General features: G+C 50.8%; 1 protein-coding gene across 1 annotated transcript in view; it reads left to right on the plus strand.

The window, feature by feature from the left end:
* The window catches only part of WIZ (WIZ zinc finger), a 53,655-nt gene extending 31,149 nt beyond the window's left edge, over window positions 1-22,506 (plus strand). The window contains 12 exon segments of the mRNA XM_033083697.2: window positions 6,938-7,411; window positions 10,232-10,474; window positions 10,477-10,767; window positions 13,049-13,216; window positions 13,219-13,554; window positions 17,506-17,594; window positions 17,596-17,779; window positions 17,782-17,869; window positions 18,045-18,106; window positions 19,826-19,944; window positions 19,947-20,005; window positions 22,082-22,506. Of these exon segments, the coding sequence (XP_032939588.2) occupies window positions 6,938-7,411; window positions 10,232-10,474; window positions 10,477-10,767; window positions 13,049-13,216; window positions 13,219-13,554; window positions 17,506-17,594; window positions 17,596-17,779; window positions 17,782-17,869; window positions 18,045-18,106; window positions 19,826-19,944; window positions 19,947-20,005; window positions 22,082-22,235 (2,267 nt within the window). The 3' untranslated portion in view covers window positions 22,236-22,506.
* The last annotated feature ends 465 nt before the right edge of the window (window positions 22,507-22,971 follow it).

Consider the following 22,971-nt stretch of genomic DNA (forward strand, 5'->3'; position numbering starts at 1 on the left):
TGATTTTCCGGGATTTCCCCAGGATTTCCCTGCATTTCCCGGGATTTCTCTCCATTTTCCCTGCATCTCCCTGCATTTTCCCTGATTTCCCTGCTATTTCTCTGCATTTTCCCTACATTTCCCTGCATTTTCCCAGGATTTCCCTGCATTTTCCTGCATTTTCCTGCATTTTCCCCTATTTTCCCTGGATTTCCCTGGATTTTCCCGATTTTTCCCAGGATTTCCTGGGATTTTTCTGCATTTTCCTGATTTTCCCCTGATTTTCCTGCGTTTCCTGGGATATCTCCAGATTTCCCAGGATTTCCCCAATTTTCTCAGGATTTCCCAGGATTTCCGTGCATTTTCCCTGGATTTCCTGGGATTTTCCTGCATTTTACCCAATTTTCCTGGGATTTTCCCTGCATTTTCCTGGGTTTTCCTGCTTTTTCCCGGGACTTCTCTCCATTTTCCACATCTCCCTGCATTTTCCCAGGATTTCCCTGCATTTCACAGATTTCCCTGCATTTTCCCTGATTTTGCCTGGATTTGCCTGCATTTCCCTGCATTTTCCCTGGATTTCCCAGGATCTTCCCTGGATTTCCCCAGATTCCTTGCATTTTACCCGATTTTTCTAGGATTTCCATGCTTTTTCCTGGGATTTTCCTGCATTTTCCTCAATTTTCCCCTGCATTTCCTGGGATTTCTCCGAATTTTCCCTGCATTTTCCCAGGATTTCCCTGCATTTCCTGGGATATCTCCAGATTTCCGAGGATTTCCTAGGATTTTCCTGGGATTTCCACGATTTTCCCGAGATTTCCCTGCATTTTCCCAGGATTTTCCCGGGATTTCCTGCATTTTCCCCGATTTTCCCGCATTTCCTGGGATTCCCTGCATTTTCCCTGGATTTCCGTGTATTTTTCCTGCATTTCCTGGGATTTTTCTGCTTTTTCCCTGTTTTTCCCAGGATTTCCTGAGATTTTCCTGCATTTTCCTCGATTTTCCCTGCATTTCCTGAGATTTCTCTGGATTTTCCCTGCATTTCCCCAATTTTCCTGGATTTCTCTGGATTTTCCCAGGATTTCCTGCATTTTCCCTGGATTTCCTGGGATTTTCCTGCATTTTACCCGATTTTCCAGGATTTCCCTGCATTTTTCCTGATTTTCCCGGGATTTTCCTGCTTTTTTTCCCGGGATTTTACTGCATTTTCCCTGGATTTCCCCAGATTTCCTTGCATTTTACCCGATTTTTCTGGGATTTCCGTGCTTTTTCCGAGGATTTCCTGGGATTTTCCTGCATTTTCCTTGATTTTCCCCTGCATTTCCTGGGATTTCTCCGAATTTTTCCTGCATTTTCCTTGCATTTTCCCAGGATTTCCCTGCATTTCCTGGGATATCTCCAGATTTCCGAGGATTTCCTAGGATTTTCCTGGGATTTCCACAATTTTCCCGAGATTTCCCTGCATTTTCCCTGGATTTCCCTGGATTTCCCTGCATTTTACCTGATTTTCCTGGGATTTCCCTGCATTTCCCCCGATTTTCCCTGCATTTCCCAGGATTTTTCCCGGATTTCCTGGGATTTTCCTGCATTTTCCTGCATTTTCCAGATTTTCCTGCATTTTCCCGGGATTTCCCAGGATTTTTCTGCATTTTCCCTGATTTTCCCTGGATCTCCCTGCATTTCCCTGCATTTTCCCTGGATTTCTCTGGATTTCCCCGAGATTTCCCTGCATTTTTCCTGGGATTTTCCTGCTTTTTCCAGGATTTCCCGGGATTTTTCTGCATTTTCCCGATTTTCCCTGCATTTCCTGGGATTTCTCCAAATTTTCCAGGATTTCCCTGCATTTTCCCTGGATTTCCTGGGATTTCCCTGCATTTCCTGGGATTTCTCCAGGTTTCCCAGGATTTCCCTGCATTTTCCCGGGATTTTTCTGCATTTTCCCTGATTTTCCGGGATTTCCCCAGGATTTCCCTGCATTTCCCGGATTTCTCTCCATTTTCCCTGCATTTCCCTGCATTTTCCCTGATTTCCCTGCTATTTCTCTGCATTTTCCCAGGATTTCCCTGCATTTTCCTGCATTTTCCCCTATTTTCCCTGGATTTCCCTGGATTTTCCCGATTTTTCCCAGGATTTCCTGGGATTTTCTGCATTTTCCCTGATTTTCCCCTGATTTTCCTGCGTTTCCTGGGATATCTCCAGATTTCCCAGGATTTCCCCAATTTTCTCAGGATTTCCTAGGATTTCCGTGCATTTTACCTGATTTTCCTGGGATTTCCCTGCATTTCCCCCGATTTTCCCTGCATTTCCCAGGATTTTTCCCGGATTTCCTGGGATTTTCCTGCATTTTCCTGCATTTTCCCAGTATTTTCCTGCATTTTCCCGGGATTTCCTGGGATTTTTCTGCATTTTCTCTGATTTTCCCTGGATCTCCCTGCATTTCCCTGCATTTTCCCTGGATTTCTCTGGATTTCTCTGGATTTTCCCGAGATTTCCCTGCATTTTTCCTGCATTTCCTGGGATTTCCCTGCATTTCCCCAGGATTTCTCTCAATTTCCTGGGATTTCTCCACACTTTCCCGGGATTTCCCTGCATTTTCCCTGATTTTCCCAGGATTTCCCTGCATTTCCCTGCATTTTCCCTGGATTTCCCAGGATTTTTTTGCATTTTCTCCAATTTTCCTGGGATTTCCCTGCATTTTCCCAGGATTTCCCTGCATTTCACAGGATTTCCCTGCATTTTCCCTGATTTTGCCTGGATTTGCCTGCATTTCCCTGCATTTTCCCTGGATTTCCCAGGATTTTCCCCGGATTTCCCCAGATTTCCCTGCATTTTGCCTGATTTTTCTGGGATTTCTGTGCTTTTTCCCAGGATTTCCTGGGATTTTCCTGCATTTTCCTCGATTTTCCTGGGATTTCCGTGCATTTCCCTGCATTTTCCCTGTATTTTCCCAGGATTTCCCTGCATTTTACCCGATTTTCTCGGTATTTACCTACATTTTCCTGCAATTTCCCCAATTTTCTGGGATTTCTCTGCATTTTCCCTGGATTTCCCTGCATTTTACCCGATTTTCCCGGGATTTCCCTGCATTGTCCCCAATTTTCCCAGGATTTCCCTGCATTTTCCCTGGATTTTCCTGCATTTTCCCGATTTTCCCTGCATTTCCCAGGATTTTTCCCGGATTTCCTGGGATTTCCCTGTATTTTCCCTGGATTTCCTGGGATTTTTCTGCTCTTTCCCTGTTTTTCCCAGGATTTCCTGGGATTTCCCTGCATTTTCCTCGATTTTCCTGCATTTCCTGGGATATCTCCAGATTTCCCAGGATTTCCCCACATTTTCCCCGGATTTCCCCACATTTCCCGGATTTCTCTGCATTTTCCCGGGATTTTCTTGAGATTTCCCTGCATTTTTCCCGAATTTCCTGGGATTTTTCTGCATTTTCCCCGATTTTCCCTGCATTTCCAGGGATTTCCCGGGATTTTTCCCGAATTTCCTGGGATTTTCCTGCATTTTCCCCGATTTTCCCAGGATTTTCCTGATTTTTCCCAGGATTTCCAGGATTTTTCTGCATTTTCCCCGATTTTCTTGCTTTTTCCTGGGATTTCCCTGCATTTTCCCTGCATTTTCCTAGGATTCCCTGCATTTCCTGGGATATCTCCAGATTTCCCTGCATTTCCCTGCATTTTCCCTGGATTTCCTGGGATTTTCCTGCATTTTCCCGATTTTCCCGGGATTTTCCTGGGATTTCTCTGGATTTTCCCAAATTTTCCTGCATTTTCCCAGGATTTCCCTGCATTTCCCTGGCTGTGAATCTTTAATTAACACTGTGAATCTTTAATTAACTCTGTGAATCTTTAATTAGCTGGGGGTTAACGAGGGGGCGTGTCCAGCCTGGGAGGGGCCGAATTCCTCGGGCTCAGCTCCTGCTTTCCCTCCCTCATTTCTCCTGGATTTATCCCGGTTTTTTTCCCATTTTTTGGTGTTTTTCCCCCCATTTTCCAACCCTTCTCTGATCCTCTGTGTCTAAAATTTCATTTAATCTATTTTTTTTCCATTTTCCCAATTTTTAACCTCATTTTCCAGCCCCAACCTGAGGTGTGCAGCTCCTCCTTTGATCCCAAAACTGGGAATTGGGGGAATTCAGGAACTGATCCCATGGAATTCTCACCTCTTCTCTGATCTTTTGTATCTAAAATTTTGTTTATCTCATTTTTTCTTCTTTTTTCCTCATTTTTTGCTGTTTTTGCCCCATTTTTCAGCCCCCAGCCTGACCACGTGCGAGGTGCAGGGCATGCTCCGATCTAAAACTGAGACAGATCCCAATGGATCCCAGGGGATTTTTAACTGCTGTTTTCCTCTCTATTCTCATACTGAATTTTATCTCTTAATTTTCAATTTTTTTGTATTTTTACCCCCATTTCCAGCCCCCAACCTGATCACATGTGAGGTGTGCAGTGCCTGCTTTGATCCCAAAACTGAGACTGATCCCAATGATTGGGAGCTGATCCCAGGGGATTTTAAACCTCTGTTTCTTATTCTGACACTGGAATTATCTCTAATTTTCCCATTTTTTGCCATTTTTCCCCCATTTCCAGCGCCCAGCCTGACCACGTGTGAGCTGTGTGCTGCCTGCTCCCATCCCTGTTTTTCTTCTCTATTCTCACACTGAATTTTAACTCAATATTCCCATTTTTTGGTGTTTTTCCCCCATTTCAGCCCCCAGCCTGACCACGTGCAAGGTGTGCAGCGCCTGCTCCCATCCTGAACTGGTTCTTGGTTGGGAACTGATCCCAGAGGATTTTTAACCCCTGGTTTTGCTCTGTATTCTGACATTTTATTTTATCTCATTTTCCCATTTTCTCCCTATTTTCCCCCCATTTTTCCAGCCCCCAGCCTGACCCGTGAGAGGTGTGCGGCTCCTGCTCCCATCCCAAACCAGGACTGATCCCAATGGATCCCAGGGGATTTTAATCTATGTTCTGACACTGGAATTATCTCTAATTTTCCCATTTTCCAGCGCCCAGCCTGACCACCTGTGAGGTGTGTGGTTCCTGCTCCCATCCCAAAACTGAGACTGACATTGGAATTATCTCTAATTTTCAATTTTTTTGTATTTTTCCCCCATTTCCAGCACCCAGCCTGACCACGTGCGAGGTGTGCAGCGCCTGCTCCTGTCCAGAACTGGCTTTGGGTGGGAGCTGATCCCATCCCTGATTTTCCTCTCTATTCTCACATTGAATTTTATCTCTAATTTTCCCATTTTTTGGTGTTTTCCCCCCATTTCCAGCCCCCAGCCTGACCACCTGCAAGGTGTGCAACTCCTGCTTTGATCCCAAAACTGAGACTGATCCCAATGATTGGGAGCTGATCCCTGGGAGTTTTTAACTCCTATTTTCCTCTCTATTCTCACACTGAATTTTAACTCAATTTTCCTGTTTTCCCCCATTTTCCAGCCCCCAGCCTGACCCCGTGCGAGGTGTGCGGTGCCTGCTCCAGTCTAAAACTGGTTCTCTATTCTCACACTGAATTTTATCTCTACTTTTCCCTATTTCCAGCGCCCAGCCTGACCACGTGCGAGGTGTGCAGCGCCTGCTCCCATCCCAAAACTGAGACTGATCCCAATGATTGGGAACTGATCCCAGGGGATTTTTAACCCCTGGTTTTGCTCTGTATTCTGACATTTTATTTTCTCATTTCCCATTTTCCCCCCATTTCAGCCCCCAGACTGACCATGTGTGAGGTGTGTGGTGCCTGCTCCCCCCCAAACCAGGACTGATCCCAATGGATCCCAGGGGATTTTAATCTATGTTCTGACACTGGAATTATCTCTAATTTTCCCATTTTTCCAGCCCCCAGCCTGACCACGTGCGAGCTGTGTGGTTCCTGCTCCGATCCCAAAACTGAGATGGATCCCAATGGATCCCAGGGGATTTTTAACTGCTGCTTTCCTCTCTATTCTCATACTGAATTTTATCTCTTAATTTTCAATTTTTTTGTATTTTTGCCCCCATTTCCAACCCCCAACCTGATCACATGTGAGGTGTGCAGCTCCTGCTCCCATCCCAAAACTGGGACTGTGGGGAACTCAGGAGCTGATCCCAGGGGATTTTAATCTCCCTCTATCTCTCTATATTCTCACAGTGAATTTTAACTCAATTTTCCCATTTTTGGTGTTTCCCCCCATTTCCAGCGCCCAACCTGACCACCTGTGAGGTGTGCAGCTCCTGCTCCCATCTAAAACTGGTTCTCTATTCTCACACTGAATTTTATCTCTAATTTTCCCATTTTTTGATGTTTTTGCCCCGTTTCCAGCCCCCAGCCTGACCACCTGCGAGCTGTGCGGCGCCTGCTCTGATACCAAACCTGGTTCTGGGTGGGAACTCAGGAACTGATCCCAGGGGATTTTAATCTCCTTCTGTCATTCTATGTTTTGGATTTTTAACACCTGTTTGTGGTCTATATTCTGACCCTGGAATTATCTCTAATTTTCCCATTTTTTGGTGTTTTCCCCCCATTTTTCCAGCCCCAGCCTGACCACCTGCGAGGTGTGTGGCTCCTGCTCCCATCCCAAATCAGGACTGATCCCAATGGATTGGGAGCTGATCCCAGGGAGTTTTTAATTCCTATTTTCCTCTCTATTCTCACACTGAATTTTAACTCAATTTTCCTGTTTTCCCCCATTTTCCAGCCCCCAGCCTGACCACGTGCGAGGTGTGCAGCTCCTGCTTCAATCTAAAACTGGGACTGATCCCAATGGATCCCAGGGGATTTTTACCCTGTGGTTTTCTCTATATTCTGATACTGAATTTTATCTCTAATTTTCCCATTTTTTGCCATTTTCCCCCCGTTTCCAACCCCCAGCCTGACCACGTGCGAGGTGTGCGGCGCCTGCTCCAATGTAAAAGTGGTTCTCTATTCTCACACTGAATTTTATCTCTAATTTTCCCATTTCCCCCCATGTCAGCCCCCAGCCTGACCACGTGCGAGGTGTGCGGCGCCTGCTTCGAGACGCGCAAGGGCCTGTCCAGCCACGCCCGCTCCCACCTGCGCCAGCTCGGCGTGGCCGAGTCCGAGAGCTCGGGCGCTCCCATCGACCTCCTGTACGAGCTGGTGCGGCACAAAACCAAACCCGAGCCCGGCAGCGCCGGCACCGCCACCGGGCTGGCCAAGAAATCGGCGTCGCCCAAGGAGCCGGGAGCGCCGCGGGCGCTGCTGCTGCTGCCCAAGGCCGAGGGCGGCGCGGTGAACAAAGCCATCAAATCCCCGCCGGGCTTCTCCAAGTGCCTGGCGCCGCCGGCGTCGCCCGGCGCCGTGAAGAAACTGCCGGCGGCGCTGCCGGGATCGCCCAAGGGAGAGGAGAAGGGAGGGAAGATGGGGATGAGTCCCCTGCAGACGGAGAGCGGATGGGGGGCTGAGGAGGATGGGCCTCTCAACCTGAGTGAGTGTTAACTGGTGTAACTGGGATTTACTGGGTGTTACTGGGGTTTAATTGGGATTTACTGGGATTTATTGGGGTGTTACTGGGTTGTTACTGGGTGTTACTGGTGTCACTGCCAGCTGAGAGCAGCTGGGGGGCTGAGGAGGATGGGCCTCTCAACCTGAGTGAGTGTTAACTGGTGTAACTGGGATTTACTGGAGTTTTAACTGGTTTAACTGGGATTTACTGGGGTTTACTGGGTGTTACTGGGGATTTACTGGGATTTACTGGTTGTTACTGGTGTTACTGCCGGATGAGAGCAGCTGGGGGGCTGAGGAGGATGGGCCCCTCAATCTGAGTGAGTGGTACTGGTTTAACTGGGGCTTACTGGGGTTTTACTGAGGTTTTAACTGGTTTAACTGGGGTTTACTGGGGTTTACTGGGTGTTACTGGGTGTCACTGGAGAGTCCCCTGCCAGCTGAGAGCGGCTGGGGGGCTGAGGAGGATGGGCCCCTCAATCTGAGTGAGTGGTACTGGGGTTTTAACTGGTTTAAATGGGATTTACTGGGGTTTAACTGGTTTAACTGGAGAGTCCCCTGCCAAAGGAGAGCGGATGGGGGGCTGAGGAGGATGGGCCCCTCAATCTGAGTGAGTGGTACTGGGGTTTTAACTGGTTTAACTGGGATTTACTGGGTGTTACTGGTGTGTTACTGGAGTTTAATTGGGATTTACTGGTGTTACTGGTGTCACTGCCAGCTGAGAGCAGCTGGGGGGCTGAGGAGGATGGGCCTCTCAATCTGAGTGAGTGATACTGGTTTAACTGGGATTTACTGGGGGTTACTGGGTGTTACTGGTGTTACTGGTGTCATTGCTGGATGAGTCCCCTGCAGACAGAGAGCGGATGGGGGGCTGAGGAGGATGGGCCCCTCAACCTCAGTGAGTGATACTGGGTTTTAACTGGGGTTTACTGAGTGTTACTGGGGTTTAACTGGGATTTGCTGGGGTTTTAACTGGTTAAACTGGGGTGTTACTGGGTGTTACTGGTGTTACTGGTGTTACTGCCAGATGAGTCCCCTGCAGACGGAGAGCAGCTGGGGGGCTGAGGAGGATGGGCCTCTCAACCTCAGTGAGCGGTACTGGGGTTTTAACTGGTTTAACTGGGATTTATTGGGGTGTTGCTGGTGTTACTGGTGTTACTGGAGGGTCCCCTGCTGGCTGAGAGCAGCTGGGGGGCTGAGGAGGATGGGCCTCTCAATCTGAGTGAGTGTGACTGGTGTAACTGGGATTTACTGGGGTTTTAACTGGTTTAAATGGGATTTACTGGGTGTTATTGGGGTTTACTGGGGATTTACTGGGTGTTACTGGGGTTACTGGAGAGTCCTCTGCAGACGGAGAGCGGATGGGGGGCTGAGGAGGATGGGCCTCTCAACCTCAGTGAGTGGTACTGGTTTAACTGGGATTTACTGGCGTTTTAACTGGTTAAACTGGGGTTTACTGGGTGTTACTGGGATTTACTGGGATGTTACTGGAGTTTGACTGGGATTTACTGGGTGTTACTGGTGTCACTGGAGAGTCCCCTGCCAAAGGAGAGCAGCTGGGGGACTGAGGAGGACGGGCCCCTCAACCTCAGTGAGTGATACTGGTTTAACTGGGATTTACTGGGTGTTACTGGTGTTACTGCTGGCTGAGTCCTCTGCAGACAGAGAGCGGATGGGGGGCTGAGGAGGATGGGCCCCTCAACCTCAGTGAGTGTTAACTGGTGTAACTGGGGTTTGACTGGGGTTTTAACTGGTTTAACTGGGATTTACTGGGGTGTTACTGGAGCCAAGCTGGCCATGAGCGCCTCTGAGCCCTCCTGCCTGCCTCCTCTTCCTCCTCCTCCTCTTCTTCCTCTTCTTCCTCTTCTTCTTCCTTCTCTTCTTCTTCCTCCCTTCCTCCCCTTCCTCCCCTTCTTCTGCATTTCCTTTACTTCCTTGTCCTCTTCATTCTGGTCTTTCTCCTCCTGCTCCTCTTTCTTCTCCTCCTCTTTTTCCATCCCTTTCTTCTTCTGCTCTTCCTCCTTTTCTTTTTCCTCCTCATCTTCCTCCTACACTTCATTCTCCTCCTTCTGCATTTCCTTCACTTCCTTCTCTTCCTGCTTTCTCTTCCTTCTCCTCCTTCTCTTCCTCTTCTTCCTCTTCTTTTCTTCCTCCTCTTTCTTCTTCTCTTTCTCTTGAACTTCCTCTTTTTTTCTCCTGCCCCTCTTTGTTCTCCTGTTTCTGTTTCTGTTTGTTTTTCTCCTTCTCCTCCTCCATCTCTACTTGCTCCTGCATTTCTCTTCTCTTCTCTTCTCTTCTCTTCTCTTCTCTTCTCTCTCTCTTCTCTTCTCTTCTCTTCTCTTCTCTTCTCTTCTCTTCTCTTCTCTTCTGTTCTCTTCTCTTCTCTTCTTCTCCTCTCTTCCTCCTTCTCCTGCATTTCCTTCACTTCCTTGTCTTCTTGCTTTTCTCTTCCTTCTCCTCCTGCTCTTCCTCTTGTCATCTTCCTCCTCCTTCTTCTCCTCCTCCTCTTTCTCATGAGCTTTCTCCTGCCCCTCTTTCTTCTCCCGTTTCTGTTTCTTCTGTTTCTCCTCCTTGTTCTTCTCTTTCTCCTCCTTCTTCTTCTCCTTCTCCTTCTTCTCCTCCTTCTCCTTCTTCTTCTCCTCCTTCTTCTCCTTCTTCTCTTCTCCTCCTTCTCCTTCTCCTGAAATTTCTCCTCCTCCTCTTCCTCCTCCCGCTCCCCCCATCCCAACCCCACCCCGCTCCTCCCCTCCCTCACCCCCAACCCCTCCCCACCCATTTTTAACCCCTTCTGTGCCGTTGGCAGCCTCGGGCTCGGAGCCGTGCCGCGACATCCGCTGTGAGTTCTGCGGGGAATTCTTCGAGAACCGCAAGGGGCTCTCGAGCCACGCGCGCTCCCACCTGCGCCAGATGGGGGTGACCGAGTGGTACGTGAACGGCTCCCCCATCGACACCCTGCGCGAAATCCTCACCCGCCGCCGCTCCGGCCACCCCAAGGCCCTGCCCAAGAGCCTGCTGGGCAGCCTGGCCCCGCTGGAGCCTCGGCCTCCCCCGAGCTGCACCTGCCCGGCCTCCCCAAGAAGGTGCCGGCCCCGCTGAGCCCGCCCGGAGCCGCTCCCGGCGCCGCCTCGCCGCCCCCTCCCACGGCCAGGAAGGTGTTCCCGGGCCTCCAGGCGCCCTCCCTGCAGAAGAAACTCAAGCAGGATCAGCTCAGGGTGGAGATCAAGAGGGAGTTGATGGCTGGAGGTGGAGGAGGAGGAGCTGGGATCCATCCCGGGGAGGCGCCGGTGCCGCCGGACCCGGCCTGGGCGGCGCACGAGGAGATGGCGCCGCTCAACCTCTGTGAGTGTGGCAATTAAGGGGTTAACTTCGAGATTTTTTTTTTTTTTTTGGGATTTATTCCAGGAATTTGGGGCATTTTGGGGTTTATCCTGAGGGTTTGGGGAGCCAGGATCAATCCTGGGGTGCCCCCAGACCCGGCCTGGGCAGCGCACGAGGAGATGGCGCCGCTCAACCTCTGTGAGTGTGGCAGTGAAGGGTTAACTTCGAGATTTTTTTTTTTTTTTTGGGGTTAATCCTGAGGGTTTGGGGATTTTTGGGTTTATCTTGAGGGTTTGGGGAGCTGGAACCATCCTGGGGTGCCCCCAGACTCAGCCTGGGCTGAACATGAGGAGATGGCGCCGCTCAACCTCTGTGAGTGTGGCAGTGAAGGGGTTAACTTCGAGATTTTTTTTTTTTTTTTTTTTTTTTTTTTTTTTTTTTTTTTTGGGGGGGTTTATCCCAGAAATTTGGGGCATTTTGGGGTTTTATCCTGAGAGTTTGGGGATTTTTGGGGTTTATCTTGAGGGTTTGGGGAGCTAGGATCAATGCTGGGGTACCTCCAGACCTGGCCTGGGCAGCGCACGAGGAGATGGCGCCGCTCAACCTCTGTGAGTGTGGGAATGAAGGGGTTAATCCGGGGATTTTTTTTTTTTGGGTTAATCCTGAGGGTTTGGGGCATTTTGGGGTTTATCTTGAGGGTTTGGGGAGCTGGAACCATCCTGGGGTGCCCCCAGACTCAGCCTGGGCTGAACATGAGGAGATGGCGCCGCTCAACCTCTGTGAGTGTGGCAGTGAAGGGGTTAACTTCGAGAATTTTGGGGATTTTTGGGGTTTATCTTGAGGGTTTGGGGAGCCAGGATCGATGCTGGGGTGCCTCCAGACCCGGCCTGGGCGGCGCACGAGGAGATGGCGCCGCTCAACCTCTGTGAGTGTGGCAATGAGGGGGTTAACTTGGGGAATTTTTGGGGTTAATCCCGAGAGTTTGAGGAGTTTTGGGGTTTATCCTGAAGGTTTGGGGGGCTCAGGAATCATCCCAGGGATTTTGGGGACACTCTGAGCTCACCCACAGGGGTTTGGGGCTCATCCCCAGGATTTTGGGGACCCAAAATCTCATCCCAGGGGTTCCCACCCCTCCCTAATCCCAAATTTTTTCCCCCCCAGCCTCCCGTGCAGACCTGGTGCTCAACATCCGCTGTCTTAGGACTCACCTCCAGAATTTTGAGCACCCAAAATCTCATCCCAGATGTTTCCACCTCACCCTAATCCCAAATTTTTTCCCCTTCAGCCTCCCGTGCAGACCTGGTGCTCAACATCCCCTGGCTTGGGCCTCACCCACGGAATTTTGGGGCTCACCCACAGAATTTTGGGGCTCACTCAACAAGATTTTGAGGACCCAAAATCTCATCCCAGGGGTTTCCACCGTTCCCTATTCCCAAATTTTTTCCCCTCCAGCCTCCAGTGCAGACCTGGTGCGTGACATCTGCTGTCTTAAGGCTCACCCCCAGGATTTTGGGGCTCACCCACAGAATTTTGGGGCTCAGACACAGGATTTTGGAGCACATCCACAGGATTTTGAGCACCCAAAATCTCATCCCAGGGGTTTCCACCCCACCCTAATCCCCAAATTTTCCCCTCCAGCCTCCCGCACGGACCCGGTGCCCAACATCCGCTGGGGTTTGGGGACACTCTGAGCTCACCCAGAGGGGTCTGGGGACACTCTGAGCTCACCCAGAGGAGTTTTAGGGCTCACCCACAGAATTTTGAGCACCCAAAATCTCATCCCAGATGTTTCCACCCCTCCCTAATCCCAAATTTTTTCCCCTCCAGCCTCCAGTGCAGACCTGGTGCGTGACATCTGCTGTCTTAAGGCTCACCCCCAGGATTTTGGGGCTCACCCACGGAATTTTGGGGCTCACCCCACAAGATTTTGAGGACCCAAAATCTCATCCCAGGGGTTTCCACCCCATCCTAATCCCAATTTTCCCCCCTCAGCCTCCCGCGCGGACCCGGTGCCCAACATCCACTGGGTTTGGGGACACTCTGAGCTCACCCAGAGGGGTCTGGGGACACTCTGAGCTCACCCAGAGGGGTCTGGGGACACTCTGAGCTCACCCAGAGGGGTCTGGGGACACTCTGAGCTCACCCAGAGGGGTCTGGGGACACTCTGAGCTCACCCAGAGGGGTCTGGGGACACTCTGAGCTCACCCAGAGGGGTTTTAGGGCTCACCCACAGAATTTTGAGCACCCAAAATCTCATCCCAGATGTTCCCACCCCTCCTTAATCTCAATTTTCCCCCCTCAGCCTCCCGAGCGGACCCGGTGCGCGACATCCGCTGCGAGTTCTGCGGGGAATTCTTCGAGAACCGCAAGGGGCTCTCGAGCCACGCGCGCTCCCACCTGCGCCAGATGGGCGTCACCGAGTGGTCGGTGAACGGCTCCCCCATCGACACCCTGCGCGAAATCCTCAGGAAGAATCCAAGCCCTGCCTCATCAAGAAGGAGCCGCCGCTGCCGCCGGGGCTGGAGGCGCCGCCGGCCGAGGACGAGGGGCTGGAGGCCAAAGGGCCGCCGGGGCTGCAGCCCCCGGGCAAGGCTCTGCCCCCGGGGCTGGCCCTGGCGCCGCTGGGCGGTTCCAGGCCGGCCAAACCGGGCTCGGCGCTGGCCCTGGCGCCGCTGGGAGCCAAAAACGCCGCGGCTTTCCTGGCGCCCAAACGGCCGCTGGGAGAGGAGAGGCTGGGAGGGCACGGCGAGGCCAAGCACAAAGCCTTCGAGCTGGGCTTCAAGGCCAAGGCCCTGCACGACAAGGCCTGTGAGTGACACAGGGATTTTCGATATTTTTGGGGATTTTGGGGTATTTGGGACGGGTTTGGGATGGTTTGTGAGCACCAAGCACAAAGCCTTCGAGCTGGGCTTCAAGGCCAAGGCCCTGCACGACAAGGCCTGTGAGTCATGGTGGGATTTTGGGGTTTTATTTGGGTTTTTGGGGTGTTTGGGGTGTTTGGGGTGGTTTGGGAGCACCAAGCACAAAGCCTTCGAGCTGGGCTTCAAGGCCAAGGCCCTGCACGACAAGGCCTGTGAGTGCCACAGGGATTTCATGGGAATTTGGGGTTTTTTGGGATGTTTGGGATGGGTTTGGGGTGGTTTGGGAGCACCAAGCACAAAGCCTTCGAGCTGGGCTTCAAGGCCAAGGCCCTGCATGACAAGGCCTGTGAGTCATGGTGGGATTTTGGGGTTTTATTTGGGTTTTTGGGGTGTTTGGGATGGGTTTGGGATGGTTTGTGAGCACCAAGCACAAAGCCTTCGAGCTGGGCTTCAAGGCCAAGGCCCTGCACGACAAGGCCTGTGAGTGCCACAGGGATTTCATGGGAATTTGGGGTTTTTTGGGATGTTTGGGATGGGTTTGGGTGGTTTGGGAGCACCAAGCACAAAGCCTTCGAGCTGGGCTTCAAGGCCAAGGCCCTGCATGACAAGGCCTGTGAGTCATGGTGGGATTTTGGGGTTTTTTTTGGAGTTTTTGGGATGTTTGGGATGGGTTTGGGAGCACCAAGCACAAAGCCTTCGAGCTGGGCTTCAAGGCCAAGGCCCTGCACGACAAGACCTGTGAGTGCCATGAGAGATTTCTGGGAATTTTGGGTTTTTTGAGATTTTTTGGGATGGATTTTTGGGATGTTTGGGATGGGTTTGGGATGGGTTTGGGAGCACCAAGCACAAAGCCTTCGAGCTGGGCTTCGAGGCCAAGGCCTTGCACGACAAGGCCTGGGAGTGACAGGGGGATTTTGCATTTTTTTGGGGTTTTTGCGGTGTTTGGGATGGGTTTGAGAGCACCAAGCACAAAGGCTTTGAGCTGGGCTTCAAGGCCAAGGCCCTGCACGACAAGGCCTGTGAGTGCCATGAGGGATTTCTGGGAATTCCTGGGAATTTTGAGGTTTTGGGATGGGTCTGGGATAGGTTTGGGATGGGTTTTTTGGGTTTTTTGGGTTTTTGGGATGGGTTTTGAGATGGTTTGGGAGCACCAAGCCCAAAGCCTTTGAGCTGGGCCAACAAAGGCCAAGGCCCTGCACAACAAGGCCAAGGCCCTGCACAACAAGGCCTGTGAGTGCCATGAGAGATTCCTCAGAATTTGGGGGTTTTTGGGTGTTTCAGATGGGTTTGGGATGTTTGGGATATGTTTAGGATGGTTCTGGGATGTTTGGGATGAGTTTTTGGGGGTTTTTGGGATGTTTGGGATGGGTTTGGGATGGGTTTGTGAGCACCAAGCACAAAGGCTTCGAGCTGGGCTTCAAGGCCAAGGCCCTGCACGACAAGGCCTGTGAGTCATGGTGGGATTTGGGGTTTTATTTGGGTTTTTGGGGTGTTTGGGGTGGGTCTTTGGGGTTTTTGGGATTTTTGGGATGGGTTCAGGATGGGTTTGGGTTGGGTTTGAGTTGGGTTTGGGATGGGTTTGTGAGCACCAAGCACAAAGGCTTCGAGCTGGGCTTCAAGGCCAAGGCCCTGCACAACAAGGCCTGGGAGTGACAGGGGGGATTTTGCATTTTTTTGGGGTTTTTGGGGTGTTTGGGGGGGTTTGGGAGCACCAAGCACAAAGCCTTCGAGCTGGGCTTCAAGGCCAAGGCCCTGCACGACAAGGCCTGGGAGTGCCACAGGGATTTTCGATATTTTTGGGGATTTTGGGGTGTTGGGATGGGTTTGGGATGGGTTTGGGAGCACCAAGCACAAAGCCTTCGAGCTGGGCTTCAAGGCCAAGGCCCTGCACGACAAGGCCTGGGAGTGCCATGAGGGATTTCTGGGAATTCCTGGGAATTTTGGGGTTTTTGGGATATTTGGGATGGGTTTTTCGGATGTTTGGGATGGGTTTTTGGGGTTTTTGGGATGTTTGGGATGGTTTGTGAGCACCAAGCACAAAGGCTTCGAGCTGGGCTTCAAGGCCAAGGCCCTGCACGACAAGGCCTGGGAGTGCCACAAGGATTTTGGGGTTTTTTGGGTGTTTGGGATGGGTTTGAGATGGTTTGTGATGGGTTTAGGATGATTCTGGGATGTTTGGGATGGGTTTTTGGGGTGTTTGGGATGAGTTTGGGATGGGGTTTTGGGATGTTTGGGATGGGTTGGGGATGGTTTGGGAGCACCAAGCACAAAGGCGTCGAGCTGGGCTTCAAGGCCTAGGCCCTGCACGACAAGGCCTGTGAGTGCCATGAGGGATTTCTGGAATTCCTGGGAATTTTGAGGTTTTTGGGATGGTTGGGATGGGTCTGGGATAGGTTTGGGATGGGTTTTTTGGGTTTTTTGGGTTTTTGGGATGGGTTTGAGATGGTTTGGGAGCACCAAGCCCAAAGCCTTTGAGCTGGGCCAACAAAGGCCAAGGCCCTGCACAACAAGGCCTGTGAGTGCCATGAGAGATTCCTCAGAATTTGGGGTTTTTTGGGGCATTTCAGATGGGTTTGGGATGTTTGGGATAGGTTTAGGATGGTTCTGGGATGTTTGGGATGGTTTGTGAGCACCAAGCACAAAGCCTTCGAGCTGGGCTTCAAGGCCAAGGCCCTGCACGACAAGGCCTGGGAGTCCAGGGGGGATTTTGGGGGTTTTGGGGTGTTTCAGATGGGATTGGGATGTTTGGGATGGGTTTTTGGGGTTTTTGGGATGGTTTGGCATGGTTTGGGATGTTTCGGATGGGTTTGTAGTGTGAGAACAGGAGCCTGACCAGGCTCACCTGGGCTCACCTGGGCAATTTGGCCGTGCCCACACCCCATTTTCCATACATTAATTCCCATTTTTACCCCAATTTCTCCATTTTAACCCAAATTTCTTTATTTTATCTCAAATTTCTCTATTTTAACCCCATTTCCCAGCAGCAGAGGCGTGCTGCAAGCTCTGTGGGATCTGCTTTGAGAACAGGAAGGCCCTGGCCAGGCTCACCTGGGGCACTGCCCATACCCCATTTTCTCTATTTTAATCCCATTTTAACCCCAATATATCAATTTAAATCCCAATTTCTTTGTTTAAGTCCCCATTTTGCAGCAGCAGAGGTGTGCTGTGAGCTCTGTGGGCTCTGCTGTGAGAACAGGAGGGGTCTGGCCAGGCTCACCTGGGCACACCTGGGGCACTTTGGCCGTGCCCATACCCCATTTCCATACATTTTCCAACATTAATTCCCATTTAATTCTCGTTTTAACCCCAATATATGAATTTTAATCCTGTTTTTTCCCTGTTTTTCCCCATTTCCCAGCAGCAGAGGCGTGCTGCGAGCTGTGTGGGCTCTACTTTGAGAACAGGAAGGCCCTGGCCAGGCTCACCTGGGCTCACCTGGGGCACTACCCATACCCCATTTTAACCCCATTTTCTCTATTTTAATCCCATTTTAGCCCCATTTCCCCCACATTTCTGTGTTTCCAGCAGCAGAGGCGTGCTGTGAGCTCTGTGGGCTCTGCTTTGAGAACAGGAAGGCCCTGGCCAGGCTCACCTGGGCTCACCTGGGGCACTTTGACCGTGCCCATACCCCAATATCCCATTGATAATTCCCATTTTAACCCAAATTTCTCCATTTTAACCCCATTTTCTCCCTGTTTCTCCCCATTTCCCAGCAGCAGAGGCGTGCTGTGAGCTCTGTGGGCTCTACTTTGAGAACAGGAAGGCCCTGGCCAGGCTCACCTGGGCTCACCTGGGGCACTTTGGCACTGCCCACACCCCATTTTCCATACATTAATTCCCATTTTAACACCAATATATCAATTTTAACCCCATTTTTCCCGTTTCTCCCCATTTCCAGCAGCAGAGGCGTGCTGCGAGCTCTGTGGGCTCTACTTTGAGAACAGGAAGGCCCTGGCCAGCCACGCCCGCGCGCACCTGCGGCAGTTCGGGCGTCACCGAGTGGTGCGTGAACGGCTCCCCATCGAGACCCTGCGCGAGTGGATCCGGCACCCGCCCGCACAAGGCCGGCGCCTACCGCTCCTACATCCAGGGGGGCCGGCCCTTCTCCAAGAAATTCCGGAACTCTCCGCACCCCCGGGAGCCTCGCGGGGCCCTGGCCCGTGCCCCCGGGGGCCCTTCCTGCCCAAGGGAGCGCTGGGGGCCGAGGCGGCGCTGGGGAGTGCGGCAAGGACGGAGAGAGGGCGGTGGGGACGCCCCTGGGGGTGGTCAAGGTGGAGGAGCAGAGAGGGAACTTCAGCAGTGAGTGAATAAATGGGGATGGGGAATGGGGTTTGGGATTGGGGATTGGGGGATTTGGGGTCAGGAATGGGAATTGTGGGGTTTGGGATTGGGGTTTGGGATGGAAAAATGGGAATTGGGATTGGGGTTTGGGGTCAGGAATGGGATGGGGACGCCCCTGGGGGTGGTGAAGGTGGAGGAGCAGAGAGGGAACTTCAGCAGTGAGTGAATAAATGGGGAAAAATGGGGAAAAATGGGATTGGGAATGGGAATTGGGGCCTGGGGACGCCCCTGGGGGTGGTGAAGGTGGAGGAGCAGAGAGGAAACTTCAGCAGTGAGTGAAACATGGGAAAAATGGGATTGGGAATGGCGTTTAGGGGATTTGGGATTGGGTTTGGGGGATTTGGGGTCAGGAATGGGAATTGTGGGGTTTGGGATTGGGGTTTGGGATGGAAAAATGGGAATTGGGATTGGGGTTTGGGGTCAGGAATGGGATGGGGACACCCCTGGGCGTGGTGAAGGTGGAGGAGCAGAGAGGGAACTTCAGCAGTGAGTGAAAAAATGGGGAAAATGGGGAAAAATGGGACTGGGAATGGGGTTTGGGATGGAAAAATGGGAATTGAGGTTTGGGATTGGGGTTTGGGGTCAGGATTGGGGTTTGGGATTGGGGTTTGGGGATGGGACACCCCTGGGGGTGGTCAAGGTGGAGGAGCAGAGAGGGAACTTCAGCAATGAGTGAATAAATGGGGAAAATGGGATTGGGAATTGGGGATTGTGGGGTTTGGGATTGGGGTTTGGAATTTGGGATGGGATTGGCAATGTGATTTGGGATGGGATTTGGGATTTGGGATGGGAGTGGCAATGAGATTTGGGATTTGGGATGGGATGGGATTTGGGATTGACACTGAGATTTGGGATGGGATTGGAACTGGGATTTGGGATTGGATTTGGGATGGGAGTGGCAGTGAGATTGGGATTTAAGATGGGATTGGGATTTGGGATGGGATTGGGATTTGGGATGGGATTGGCAGTGAGATTTGGGATGGGATGGGAGTGGGTTTGGGATTGGCAGTGACAATGAGATTTGGGATTTGGGATGGGAGTAACAATGAGATCTGGGATTTGGGGTGGGATTTGGGATGGAAGTGGCAATGAGATTTGGGATTGGGATTTGGGATGGAAGTGACAATGAGATTTGGGATTTGGGATGGGAGTGGGGTTTGGGATGGGATTGGCAGTATGATTTGGGATGGGGTTTGGGATTTGGGAGTGGAACTGGGATTTGGGATTGGATTGCGATTTGGGATGGCATTGGGATTTGAGATTTGGGATGGGAGTGGCAGCGAGATCTGGGATTTGGGATTTGGAATGGGATTGGGATTTGGGATTTGGAATGGGATTGGGATTTGGGATGGGATTGGGATTTGGGAGTGGAACTGGGATTTGGGATGGGATTGGGATGGGATTGGCAGTGAGCTCTGGAATTTGGGATGGGATTGGGATTTGGGATGGGATTGGCAATGGGATTTGGGATGGGATTGGGATTGGCAGTTAGCTCTGGGATTTGGGATTGGGATTTGGGATGGAATTTGGGATTGGGATTTGGGATGGGATTTGGGGTTGGGATTTGGGATTGGATTGGGATTGGCAGTGAGCTCTGGGATTTGGGATGGGATTGGGGGTTTGGGATTTGGGATTTGAGATGAGATTGGGATTTGGGATTGGAACTGGATTTAGAATTGGGATGGGATTGGGGATTTGGGATTTGGGATTTGGGCTGGGATTTGGGCCTGTCAGTGATCTCTGGGATTTGGGATGGGATTTGAGCCTGTCAGTGATCTCTGGGATTTGGGATTTGGGCTGGGATTTGGGCCTGTCAGTGATCTCTGGGATTGGGCCTGTCAGTGATCTCTCCCCCTCCCTCCCCTCCCTCCCCGCAGAGTTCGAGCGGCGCCAGGCGCGGGCGCTGGAGCCGCCGCTGGCCCCGGGCCCCGGCGAGTTCCCGCGGAAGCTCCCGGAGCCGCGGCCGGCGCCGCGCCCGGTGCCCGCCCTGGTGCCAGGCGCCCGCCCCACGCCTCCCTCGTCAAGTTTGTGGGCAACATCTACACCCTCAAGTGCAGGTGGGAGGGGATGGGGGTGCCACATCCTGGGGAGGGGGCTGATGAGTTTTGGGGGAATTTTTCCCAGTTTTGGGATTTTTTTTCCTGAATTTTTGGAAATTTTTCCTGATTTTTGGACAATTTTTCCTGATTTTTCTGGGGATTTTCCTGAATTTTGAGGGAATTTTTCCCAATTCTTGCAGAGATTTTTACTGAATTTTTAGGGTTTTTTTCCCCAATTTTTAGGGATTTTCTCCAGTTTTTTGGGGATTTTTCCCAATTTTTGTGGGGATTTTTCCTGATTTATAGGGGATTTTCTTGATTTTTAAGAGATTTTTCCCTGATTTTTGGGGGAAATTTTTCTGATTTTTAGGGGGATTTTTCGTGATTTTTGGGGCAATTTTTCCTGATTTTTGGAGAGATTTTTCCTATGTTTTTGGGAGATTTTTACTGAGTTTTAGGAGATTTTTCCCGATTTTTGGAGGATTTTTCCTGATTTTTTTGGGATTTTTCCTGATTTTTTTTGGATTTTTCTCTGATTTTGGGGGAATTTTTTCTGATTTTTGGGAGATTTTTCCTGATTTTTGGGAGGGGTTTTCCTGATTTTGGGAGATTTTTCCTGATTTTTGGGAGGGGTTTTCCTGATTTTTGGGAGATTTTTCCTGATTTTTGGGAGGGGTTTTCCTGATTTTGGGGGATTTTTCCTGATTGTGGGCTTTTCCCTGTCCCTGCCTCCCTGATTTTGTGATTTCCCTGATTTGGGATTTTCCCCATTCTAGATTCTGTGAGGTGGAGTTCCAGGGCCCCCTGTCCCTGTTCCCCTGATTTTGAGATTTCGCTCAATCTGGGATTCCCCTGACTTTGGGATTTTCTCTGATTTGGGATTTTCCCTGCCCTCTCATTTTGGGTTTGTCCCTGATTGGGAATTTCCCTGCCCCCTGATTTCGGGATTTCCCCTGTTTTTGGGATTTTGGGATTGCCCTGATTTTGGGATTTTCCTGCCCCCCGATTTTGGGATTCCCCTGATTTGGGATTTTCTTTGTCCCTTCTGCCCTGATTTTGGGATTCCCCTGATTAGGGGATTTTCCCTGCCCCCTGATTCTGTGATTTCCCATTCCAGGTTCTGTGAGGTGGAGTTCCAGGGCCCCCTGTCCCTGCTCCCCTGATTTTGGGCTTTTGGGATTCCCTGATTTTAGGATTTCCCCTGATTTTGGGATTCCCCTGATTTTGGGATTCCCACCATCCCTGTCCCCCTGATTTTAGGATTTCCCTGATTTTGGAATTTTGGGATTCCCTGATTCTGGGATTTTCCCTGATTTTGGGATTCCCTGATTTTAGGATTTCCCCTGATTTTGGGATTTCCCTGCCCCCTGATTTTGGGATTTCCCTGCCCCCTGATTTTGGAATTTTGGGATTCCCTGATTTTGGGATTTTCTCTCCCCCTGATTTTGGGATTTCCCCTGATTTGGGATTTTGATTTTTCCCCATCCCAGGTTCTGTGAGGTGGCGTTCCAGGGCCCCCTGTCCCAATTTCCCTGATTTGGGGATTCCCCTGATTTGGGAATTGTCCCTGATTTTGGGATTTTCCCTGATTTTGGGATTTCCCCTGATTTGGGATTCCCCTGCCCCCTGATTTTGGGATTTTGGGATTCCCTGATTTTGGGATTTTGGGATTCCCCTGATTTTGGGATTCCCTGATTCTGAAATTCCCCTGATTTTGGGATTTTCTTTGTCCCTGCCCCCTGATTTTGAGATTTTGGGATTCCCTGATTCTGGAATTCCCCTGATTCTGGAATCCCCTGATTCTGTGATTTCCCATTCCAGGTTCTGTGAGGTGGAGTTCCAGGGGCCCCTGTCCCTTCCCCCCTGATTTTGAGATTTCCCTGATTTTGGAATTTTCCCTGATTTTGGGATTTCCCTGTTCCCTGCCCCTGATTTTGGGATTTTGGGATTCCCTGATTCTGGAATTCCCTGATTTGTGATTTTCCCTGATTCTGGGATTCTCCTGATTTTGGGATTCCCTGATTTTGGGATTTTGGGATTTTGGGATTCCCTGATTTTGGATTTTTCTCTGATGTGTGATTTCCCCCATTCCAGGTTCTGTGAGGTGGAGTTCCAGGGCCCCCTGTCCATCCAGGAGGAGTGGGTGCGGCACCTGCAGCGCCACATCCTGGACATGAATTTCTCCAAGGCCGATCCGTGCCGGAGCGAGGCCCCCCCGGAGCCCCCGGCCTTGCCCGAAGCTCCCTGAAAAAAAACCCCTGGATTTTCTCCAAAAAAATCCTGAGCTGGGAGGAGAAAAAAAAACAAAAACAACACACAAAAAAAAATCAACAAAAAAAACCAAAATCTCCTGCCGGGTTTTGGCCCAAAATCCGCGGTTTTCCGGGAGAGCGAAGCTCCCGGATCGTCCCCAGGGCCGGGACAGCCTCAAGCACTACACGGAGCAAATCCTCGATTCCCAGCTGCAGTTCCTTGGGAATCCAGGGCTGGAAACACCAGAATTCCACCCCAAAAAAACCCCCCAAAAAACCACAAAAAAAACAAAAAAAAAATTCCCTTTTTTTATCCCAAAGAACCGTCGGCGTCGCCTTTTCCCGGTGGCGATTCGGGGAGGGAATCCCCGGGAATTCCTGGAATTCCCGGCGGGAAACGCTGTGGATTTTGTACATTTGGACCCTCACAGAGTTGTAAATTCCCAATTTTTTTTTTGATTTTTTTTTTTTTTTTTTAGTGGCCCCGTAGATGTCGGAATTCCCTCAGTTCCGGGTTGCATGTTCCCAAAATTCCCATTTTTTTCCCCAAAATTCCGCCAGGATTCCGCTCCGTTTTTTTCCCCCCAATTCCCATTTTTTTTCCCCCCTCATTTCCTGTCATTCTTTGTTTTATTCCCATTTTTTCCCCCCTCTCCTCATCCTGACTTTTTTAAACTCTAGATTTGTGTAGAAAAAAACAAAGGAAAAACAAAGATCCATTTTATTTGGGAA

This window comes from Catharus ustulatus, chromosome 33, assembly GCF_009819885.2.
Source record: "Catharus ustulatus isolate bCatUst1 chromosome 33, bCatUst1.pri.v2, whole genome shotgun sequence".
NCBI classification, from domain to species: domain Eukaryota; kingdom Metazoa; phylum Chordata; class Aves; order Passeriformes; family Turdidae; genus Catharus; species Catharus ustulatus.